This window comes from Salvelinus sp. IW2-2015, linkage group LG6.1 (genome assembly GCF_002910315.2).
Source record: "Salvelinus sp. IW2-2015 linkage group LG6.1, ASM291031v2, whole genome shotgun sequence".
Classification (NCBI taxonomy): domain Eukaryota; kingdom Metazoa; phylum Chordata; class Actinopteri; order Salmoniformes; family Salmonidae; genus Salvelinus; species Salvelinus sp. IW2-2015.
Genome location: NC_036845.1, coordinates 10,742,619 through 10,753,549, shown reverse-complemented (window position 1 = coordinate 10,753,549; position 10,931 = coordinate 10,742,619). Strand labels below are relative to the sequence as shown.

Here is a 10,931-nt window from a genome sequence, read left to right as displayed (position 1 = left end):
AATTTCCCTCATACGAATAAGTACAAMGTTTTTACTGACTGATATAAACAGGCCGGAATCATCGTAACCAAACACTGTTCCCACACGGATGAAGAAGACTACATGCCACACGAGAAATCTTAGAACATTTCTGGAACATTTGCGTTCATGAACAATGTATGTGGAAATATTCCCTGCATTTTTATTAGGTCTATCACTATAATGTGTTAGTACCATCCATTAACATTAGCTGGATAATTTAATATGGATTGGTGAAATAATAGATTTGAGGATGTCGGATGTCAAGGAAGTGCTGCTATAAGCTACTACCGTAAACTACAGTAGTGCAAGTTATGGCACTATCAAAGCAAGACGACACCGCCAATATTGTACCTCCTGGAGAGGAACCCAAAGACGTGTTGCCATGTCTTAGCCCACCTGTCCAAAGAAAAACATCTACTGGCAGGACTTTGAATGAGAAAGAGATGGAGAAACTGACAGGTGACCAGACTTTGGTGTCTGACTTCAAGCAGATGAAGTTGGAAAAGGAGGCACAGAAAAACTGGGACTTGTTTTACAAAAGGAACACAACAAACTTTTTCAAGGATAGGCATTGGACCACCAGAGAGTTTGAAGAACTGACAGTGTGCCTTGAGGTAAGTACATGGCGTAGGAAGTTGTTAGGTTCCCTACTAGGGGTGCATCTCAATACATTTCTCTCTCAGTTTGAAGCCCAGAAGCTGGTCCTGCTTGAAGCTGGCTGTGGGGTTGGGAACTTCATCTTCCCACTACTGGAGGAAGACCTCAACATCTTTGTCTATGCCTGTGACTTCTCACCACGAGCTGTGGAGTTTGTGAAGGTAAGAAGATGTACCACTGATGACCCAGAGCCAGTGGGACTTTTAACAAAACAACACTGATATGCGGTGTCATTTTCATTTTGTCCTCAGGAACACTCCCTGTACTGCACTGAACRCTGCAGTGCGTTCCAGTGTGACCTGACAAAGGATGACCTGAGGGGTAATGTCCCAGTGGGCAGTGTGGATGTGGCCACGCTCATATTTGTCCTCTCAGCCATCCACCCAGACAAGATGCAGCAGGCTCTGGACAACATTTACAGGGTGAGACAGGGCTGAGGAAAACGATGAAACTGCAGTAAACACTTAACACCCTCAAAATAACTTGTGACTGAATTGACGTTCTCTGTGTCAGGTTCTGAAGCCAGGGGGCATCATTCTGTTCAGGGACTATGGCCTGTATGACCACGCCATGATGAGGTTTAAGGCGGGAAATAAACTGGGAGAGAACTTCTACGTCAGACAGGATGGCACCAGGTCTTATTTCTTTTCCAAAGGTCAGTCCATTCCTCTTTCTCTTTCCTCTCCTACATTTTCCCTCATAGTAGTTACGTTATCTTTTTTGTCTTTCTTTATTGTCTTTTCGAATTACGCACAAGCAGTAAGCAGTCGGTCTGGTCTCTTCTATGGGACTCTTTCTCTGTTTATACATTTTTAATCTTGATTATTGTCTAATCTTGATTATTGTCCAGTGCTGCAAGGAAAGACCTAGTTAAACAGCAGCTGGCCCAGAACAGCGGCACATCTTGCTCTTCATTGTAATCAGAGGGCTGATATAAATACTATGCATGCCAGTCTCTCTTGGCTAAGAGTTGAGGAGAGACTGACTGCATCACTTCTTTTTATAAGAAATATTAATGTATTGAAAATTCCAAATTATTTGCATAGTCAACTTACACACAGCTCTGACACACACACAATTACCCCACCAGACATGCGACCAGGGTTCTTTTCACAGTCCCCAAATCTAGAACAATTTCAAGAAAGCGTACAGTATTATATAGAGCCATTATTGCATGGAACTCCGTTTCATCTCATATTGCTCAAATAAACAGCAAACCTGGTTTCAAAAAACAGATAATGCAACCTTTCCCCTATTTGACTTAGACAGTTTGTGTGTATGCATTGATATGTAGGCTACGTGTGCCTTTAATTTTTTTTATGTAGTTCTGTCCTTGAGCTGTTCTTGTCTATTAATGTTCTGTATCATGTTTTGTTTTGTGTGGACCCCAGGAAGGGTAGCTGCTGCTTTTGCAACAGCTAATGGGGATCCTAATAAAATACCAAATCTGAACTGTCTGTGTTTCAGAGCTCCTAGCTGACCTGTTCAGAGGGGTGGGGTTCGAGAGTGTAACCAATGAGTACATGCTACGAGAAACGGTCAATAAGAAGGAGGGGCTTTGTGTGCCCAGGGTGTTCCTTCAAAGCAAGTTCCGAAGGCCAGACCAATTACAGGGCTCCTGAAGTCCCTTTCCTCAACAAATGCTTGAAACCTTTAAAGGCACAAATGGACTGAGATCTTTATATATAAATGGATGTCATTGGACAAAAGCCTACACTGCCGTATTGCTGATTAAGTGCCGTTTGTTTGATTATTCTTTTTTTATTAATAAAACTGGTGGAAAAAGTACCCAATTGTCATACTTGAGTAAAGATAAGATAAGTAAAGATACCTTTAATAGAAAATGACTCAAGTAAAGGTCACCCACTAAAATACTACTTGAGTAAAAGTAAAAAATTGTGTGGTTTTAAATAGTAAAATCAAAAGTAAATGTAATTGCTAAAATATACTTAAGTATCAAAAGTAAAAGTAAATGCTATACATCATTTCAAATACCTTATATTAAGCAAACAAGAAAGCACAATTGGTTTTATTTACTGATAGCCAGRAACTCCAACACAGACATAATTTACAAACAAAGCATTTGTGTATCGTGAAGTCTGCCAGATCAGAGGCAGTAGTGATGACTGTGTGTTCTCTTGATGAGTATGTGAATTTGACCATTTTCCTATCATGTTAAGCATTTGAAATGTAACGAGTACTTTTGGGTGTCAGGGAAAATGTATAGGAGTAAAAAGTACATATTTTCTTTAGGAATGTAGAAGTAAAAGTTGGAAAAAATTGAAGTTGGAAAGTACAAATACCCTCAAACTACTTAAGTAGTACTTCAAAGTATTTGTACTTAGTTACTTTACACCAATGATACAACTGTATGTGTATAGTATATGATGGAGAATTTCTTAGAGAGAATGGTTTGGTTTTGTAGTTTCAGAGTTTTGTAGTTTCAGAGGTTTGATTTTGTAGTTTCAAGGTTCCAATACTATTTTTTGCTGCCAACTTTTCCAATCACGTAATACAATTTTCTTTTTTACCACAAGGGGGCAACAAAACCTGTAAAAAATATGTAACATCAAGTGCTCCTTGGTTACAGTCGAAATAAATATTGTGTCATATTTTTTATCCTGCTCAATTTGTTTTATATTTCCAGGTGATCATGTTTACCTAGCATTCATACACAATGTGCATAGTTGGCAAACCAATGTTGACTTCTAAAAATGTAAAAGTGATGTTTTAATGTAGATATCATGCACCTAATAATCTCTCGTGGACAGATGCATGTAACATATCTGACACAATTATGCAAGATTTTAGTTCTTGTCTGAGATTATGCACCTAATGGTTTTGAGTGGGCAGGATTTGTTTTAGTGCAACAGTAACAGATTCTGATATTTTTAAGTTACCACTACATACGAGAATACCTCTGCTTTTATGTCTTTAGGCACTGAACAACGAGCATCTGGATTAGTTTTTGAGACCACCTATTTTTTTATGTCCCCCCTCCAAATCCACCCTTCTGTGACACAAAGTGACCCCTGACCCTGTAGTAGGATGAGTCAGCAGCAAGCAACTGAAATTTTAATCACATGTAACCTTTTCAAAAACCTCTACAGGTGCTTGTCCTGTCTGGGYGTGTCTGTGTGTATGCGTATGTGCAGGTGCACGTGCAGGTTTTTTGTGTGTATTTTTTCATGCGGAACTGACCCCACCACGCGTTTGCCCTTTCCAGCAGTGGACTGGGTCAGTGTGGGTTTGTGCCATGTCACCTTTGGGAGATGAGACAAGGGAACACGTGTCACTCCTCTCACATCGGGAAGCTGGATCCACAGTACACGAGGAGTCTGACATTCAGTGAAATGCCACAACCCCACCAGAAACTGTCTGCTGACACTTGGGGCTCAAAGGCCAGCTCCCTTCTGGCTTTTTATAGCCTGTTCTGGGTTTACTGATTCAGTAGATGATGGCAAAGCACTGCCGTTTTAAAAGGGTTCTTTATATCACCAGGTAGGTTCACGTGGGTCTGGGCATCATTTCGGCAACCCAGAACCAAAATCTTACATTTACTTAACTAGGCAAGTCAGTTAAGAACAAATTCTTATTTACAATGACGGCCTACCCCGGCTAAACCTGGGCCAATTGTGCGCCGCCCTATGGAGCTCCCAATCACAGCCGGATGTGATTCAGCCTGGAATCAAACCAGGGACTGTAGTGACACCTTTTACACTGAGATGCAGTGCCTTAGACCACTGCGCCACTCGGGAGCCCATGTTAATATCTGTCCACAAGAGATTAGTCTGAGAAAGGCTTTGCACAGTTTCACTGACATTCATCTCTGATAGAGATCTATCATTTGTTTAGAAATGGGGTTGATTTATAGATCAGATAATCAGTGCAGCGCCCAGGTCAGACCGACCCGAACCCACTGGGTAAAGAACTCAATTTAACGTCTATTCCACGTTCAATGTATTGACGTGGAAACAACGGTGGTTCAACCAGTGTGTGCCCAAGTGGATAGTGAATAAGCACAATACCCGCCATTTCCATATCCTGTCAATAGGAAGTCTATAGCAACACAATGAGTCGTTGAGGGAGTACACAGGTGCTCCCAGTCCTATTCAAGGTCCCCATCATCACTCATCACCTGTCACCATTATAACATTCGTGACACAGGTATACACCCTGATCCGTCCTGTACACACACACATAAACAAGTGGCGCCCGTCTTTCTATTGCGTGACAAGGGGTCTTACTGATGGTCCTGGGGAATCATTATTGTGAGCCTCTACCCCCAACAATGTTCTCAATGTAATCCAGTCCACATTCACTCACTGCTATAACACTTGGCACTTTTCCTCTAAACATTTACAGCACTCTGATCCTTATCAGCCCTTAGGATCCTTTGTAGATGAAGATGCTATAGGCACCTGGAATGTTTTGTGAAGTGGAGCCCCCATGACTGGAATGATATTGCATAAGAGGAATGTGATAGGAGGGATTGCAGCGTATGGTTACATATTTCTCGCCCCCTCTCTTTTTCACTCCTCATTCAATTGGGCAGAATGTTCAGTGTGTCAAAGAGATCAAATATGGTACATATCTGTCAGCGTTCTACACAATCCATCTCTCTCCTCAATGTTCTGAACGTTCCGCCCTACTAAACAGGACCATGCCAAGATYCGCCTCTCTTATATAGCTGTGTCTTGTCCTTTATAGAGAGGGCACTTCCTGTAGAAAAGACTCTCGCACAGKCTCCGGCTGAGGTCAGCTCTGCTCCACAAGAGCTCATAGCCTTCTAATACTCTATATCTGGAGAGGCTTGACATATCCTGTTATTCAGACTAATTCCATTGGGTGGACAACATGCTGACTGCTGTAGATGACCTTGTGCTTTYGATAGTAGTTACAGTGATGTAATGTGGGAAGCTATAGGCTTGTGAGATAAGGCTASTACACTGTTTCCTGTATAATTACCTAGGAAGTGATCCCTTCTTTAATGATATTGACTTTTATTGATTTCAGTAAAATAAATAAATACATGTGTTCACAGTCCTAGATGTGGCTTTTTGGGGCTTATGGTTTTAAAAAAGTATTGGAGAAATACTGTAGTCTATGTAGTTATGAATGCCTATTGAAATATTAATCCTGATTTCACATTGGTTCTTGATATACTGCATACTCCCACTCCCCGCCTGATCACTGCCATCCTACATTTATTATGKTGTTACACTGCTCAGTACTTATGTTATGAGTATACAGTATATGGTATCTGAGAATTGGAAAAAGTGAGTCTAGAATAGAGAGTATCTGGTATTTTGGAGTTGGCTAATACAAAGAGGGTATCTGGTTGGGTATGGCTAACTGGCATTTATGGAATGTAGGGGCAATGAATATCTGAGGATATTCATTAAATCCCAATTTCATTCATTATGATCTGAAATCTGGAACATTCTATTGTGGGAATAAATATATAATAAAGACATTTATAAAAAGGTATTGAGTTTCCCAAATTGTATATTCAGCTTGTTATAACTGTTTTACCACACAGTAAGTAGTCTCTGATGGTACATAAATATATAAACGCATCCGTTTGGAGAGCAGAAGGGGCGTAACGTTACGCTGTAGATACCCGTACACAAGTMATTTCATCATCACTTGCTCAGTGGCTCGGTATTGGACGCAGACAGAGCGCTGCTCTGTCAATTGACATATAAGACGATTATCACTCGTTTGTCTTTCAATTACCTGTATATCGCTTTGATATACATATTTCAAGATTCTTTTTTATCATTGCTAACGTTGCAGTGTGATTGAGAGTGTTCTAGAAATTCCTGTGTCGCTGTTAGAGCGTCTTTTGGGTATTGGCTTTGTTCGTTCCGACAGCACAGTCTGCTTTATCATCCAGAATGGACAATTTGGAGAAAGAAAATAGGTCTGACGAAGATTCGGAATACGAAGAAGAGGAGGTGGACCCTAGAATTCAGGTACGTTATAATAACAATTACTCTTTGTTTCAATTGAGACGAACTAATCAATTCATTTAACTGCATTTGATACATCCACTATTCAGTGCACATCTTAAGAGTATGTATTATCCTTGGCAGAAAGTCTATCTGATTTGGGGTCTTTTTTAAAATAGTTTTTCATGTATTGATTTATTAAGAGTGTCTGTCTACCTTGAACAAAAGGTCAGTATTGTACCTGACTTAGTTGCGACGTAGGCCTACTGGTTATGTTTATGATTGTCTATGTTTTAGCCAAACTTGTTTCTGATTTAATGGAATGCATGGGAGTAAAGGCCTGACACTCAAATAGCATGTTCATCTGAATATACCTTCTGCTGCGTATTAGGCTGTTATGGTTGAAAAAGAACATTGTTTAACCTTAAAAGCWATGTGCATTTAATATATCCATAAATCAAGATAGTAGCTGATTCTTGTGTTCGTTCAAACCATCACTCTGGCTAACTTCTATTGTCCAGTCTARTATTTCAGCCTAGTGTAACACATTCCAGATGTTGCAGACTTCCCAGATACTGTATTACATTCTTTTCTCTTGGTGTTGCTCAATATTCTCCTTTGCTCTCTTTCTTACAGGGAGAACTGGAGAAACTCAACCAGTCTACAGATGACATCAACAGATGTGAGACACAACTTGAGGTAAAACAGTACACACACACACACACACACACACACACACACACANACACACACACACACACACACACACACACACACACACACACACACACACACTCTCAAGTTTGACATACATTTTCCCTCCAAAGTGCACCACCTGGCTGACACTGATTGACAATTACAAGGTGACCCACTATCAAAGAATTCCTTTCAACCATTAGACATTGACCTCTGCATATGAAAGATGATTCGTTCTGGTCATTGAGGTGGTTTATGTTGCAGAATGTTGATCTTTGGATGCTGTTAAATGTCAGTAAAGTAGTAGCACACAGCTCTGTCAGTCATATACCTTTTTGGAACTGTATTAAGGTAAAAGTCTCTTTAGGACATCCGTTGGGGGTCAAAGGAGGCATTCAGTCTATAAAATACCTGCCATTTCTAATGTTTACTGGATCCTCACTGACTTGAGCAGCATAAAGCTTAAAGACCTTGTACTTGCACAATGTTTCCATTGATCTTGAGGTTCAATGAGTGCTGGTCGAATACTTACTTGTTTTTCGGGTTCAGATATACCCCCTCTGTGTTGTTGATGAGTCAGCGGATCATTGTCAAATCTGTTTATTTGTAGACCCAGTGTGATGTGGTCTCTCAGTGCACAGCTCTCTGCCGKTGGATTAAACGGTGCACCAATCGGWGAAGCGTGTCTATTTGACATGGACTTGAGTCCTTACCGATGGCTCCACTGTAAACAAAATGAATGTCTCAAAATATCAGATAAAGGCCTCTGTGGAAACCCTTTGCATCAGACACACAAACACAAACAAAATATTATCCAGTATGTTTTTTTTTCTGAAAGCTAGGATTGATGTCCAACTGTTTTAATGCATTTTACTTTAAAGGGGAATAACACACAGATGTACTGATTCACCACTTCTCAAGTACATACCCGAGGGAAGTAGGGGTGCTGACCCCTAAAAAATCTGAGCTAAATATTAAAGGAAGAAATCTTAGCTACTGCTCAGTGCAGATTTGGCAGAGCTTCTGGTGTTGATGGAGTGAGGATAGCCAGCAGCAGAGCCCAGTAGATGTAGGCCTATTATAATGTCCTGGTAATGGACCATTGGCTGTAGTGTTTGTATTGATAATATCAAGGAGCACGTGTGACTGCTTTTGTGACAAGGGGAAAGCAAAACAATGGCTGTAGTTCCATAACATCTGTGAGCATTTCTTATTGAATTCCGAGGCCTTTCATTAATGCCAATATCAACATCCAAGTGGAATAAGCTGTATCTGGGTAAAGGGCAATACAGTTACACAAATGGATTGGATTGAATTTGAGTATTTTTAGGTATACGACTGTGTGTTTGAGATGGTGTTCAGTGTATGAGGAGGCTGTGACAGAGGAGATGAAATGCGTCACATTAGCAACGCTCTGCTCGACCCTGAGGTGTGAGAGCCAGAGAGACTGCACTGTACTGTAACCTCTGAGGTGTGAGAGCCAGAGAGACTGCACTGTACTGTAACCTCTGAGGTGTGAGAGCCAGAGAGACTGCACTGTACTGTGATCTCTGAGGTGTGAGAGCCAGAGAGACTGCACTGTACTGTTAACCCTCTGAGGTGTGAGAGCCAGAGAGACTGCACTGTACTGTAACCTCTGAGGTGTGAGGGACGAGAGACTGCACTGTACTGTACCTCTGAGGTGTGAGGGACAGAGAGACTGCACTGTACTGTGAACCTTGAGGTGTGAGGACAGAGAGACTGCACTGTACTGTAACCTCTGAGGTGTGAGGGACAGAGAGACTGCACTGTACTGTGACCTCTGAGGTGTGAGGACAGAGAGGACTGCACTTGTACTGTAACCTCTGAGGTGTGAGGCAGAGAGACTGCACTGTACTGTAACCTCTGAGGTGTGAGGACAGAGAGACTGCACTGTACTGTGACCTCTGATGTGTGAGAGACAGAGAGACTGCACTGCACTGCACTGCACTGTTCTGCTGTATCAGCTAGAGGAGAAAAAGAGGGAGATGGTGGAAATGAGAACATAAAAAAGGGGATGGAGTAGAGGGAGAGAGTGGGGAGAAATGCATTACGAGGAGAGATGGAGCAAGGGGGGACCCCATCCTCTGATTTTCTCTATTGAGAAATAGATGGTTTACATGGCCTGTTCACACACGTTGTACACTTTTCATACCCAACAACTCCCCCTTGTTGTTCTGAGACTGAAATAATGCATGGTGCCTCCCCGGCGGTGGCCTCTTGCTATGCAGGAGGTTGGGCGTTCATGGAAAGGCTGTTTTCCTCTCCAGGATGGCAGGTATCTGATAGCTGCGGCAGAATTCCAGTCTGACAGAGTACAGTAAACAAACATGTTGGGCCAGCTGAACAGCAAGTACCAAAGTGTAGCAAATGGCAAACAGTGGTGATGGAGCCATCAGTGTATTTGGTTCCTTGATCTGCATACACACTGAATGGGAAGGAGCTAGGGTTCAGGGTTCAGGGGCTAGGGGCTAGGGTTCAGGGGCTAGGGTTCAGGGGTAGGGGTTGTTTTTGGACATGGTGTTTGTCCTCAGATGCCAGCTTGTTGCAGGATGAGTGATGATGTCACAGGAAGTGTGTGTCCCTGCCCTGTTCTCACAATTGGCCTTCTATCCCTCAGATTTGAAATGGTAATAGGAAGGATATCTTAGTCCAGAACACTGGTGCAGATTCATATAAAGTCTCTTTACATATTTAACCTTTCAAAGAATTGAAAACAATCCAATAAACTTATTGCAATATATTTTTTCCACACTGACATCTCCAGGAATCTGTTTTCATGCTTGTTTTTGTTTTCTGTCCACCATGATGTCTCCTTCTGGACGTCACACTTGACCCCACTAGCTTGTTCCCAGAGAAATCTCCTCTGCCTTATCTAAAACGGTTTCAAGGCAAATTAATGTTTTGGACTAGATTAGATGAGGTTTTATATGATTGAATGGAGGCCTGTTATTGGCTTTATCAGCATGCTTAGCTGGGGGCTTTTACATCTGACCACCATGACCGATGAATAAACATTAACAGTAGCTGATGGTGTGTCGCATAAAAGGCTATTTCCTATGATCATTTTCATATGGCCATTTATTTGTTAATTGCCTGTTTGCTTCTGTCTGAAGGTTACATCGACATAGCTGCCCCTGTTAACTTGATCAAAGACTAATGCAATTTTAGGACACTGGCCTTTTCAATTCTTATAATCGAAGGAGGGAGAGCCCCAACTCGTACGTCAAAATTCATTTAATTAAAGCAGCTCTCCTCTAACAATAACTACGGCTTTGCGAAATAGGGAACCAAGATCACAGCTTCACACAGAGCCACTCCCCCCCCCAGTATTTAGAAATTATGTGGTAGTCAACCTGGTATCAAAGAGTACGCAATGGTGCTGGTTTTAATGAATCCCAAAGAAACTAGGCAAATAGAATGTGAAATAGGCAATAAAGCATTTCCAATAATAAAAAAGATTTTGGACTGTTTCTTAGATCAATATGAGCAGAGACCCCCAGCCCCCTCGTATGGTCCCCCTGTCCATCCAGTGGTGTCTCACCTGTCTGGCCACTCTCCGGGGGGGGCCCCCAAAATTTTTTC

General features: G+C 41.7%; 1 protein-coding gene across 1 annotated transcript; it reads left to right on the top strand.

Moving 5' to 3' along the window:
- The first annotated feature begins 113 nt into the window (after positions 1-113).
- On the top strand, positions 114-2,466 carry LOC111965071 (tRNA N(3)-cytidine methyltransferase METTL6). The gene is made up of 5 exons (XM_023989056.2): positions 114-635; positions 705-839; positions 930-1,100; positions 1,192-1,333; positions 2,146-2,466. Exons 1-5 carry the CDS (start codon positions 333-335, stop codon positions 2,298-2,300), a joined length of 906 nt encoding a protein of 301 aa, XP_023844824.1. The 5' UTR covers positions 114-332; the 3' UTR covers positions 2,301-2,466.
- Positions 2,467-10,931: the final 8,465 nt, after the last annotated feature.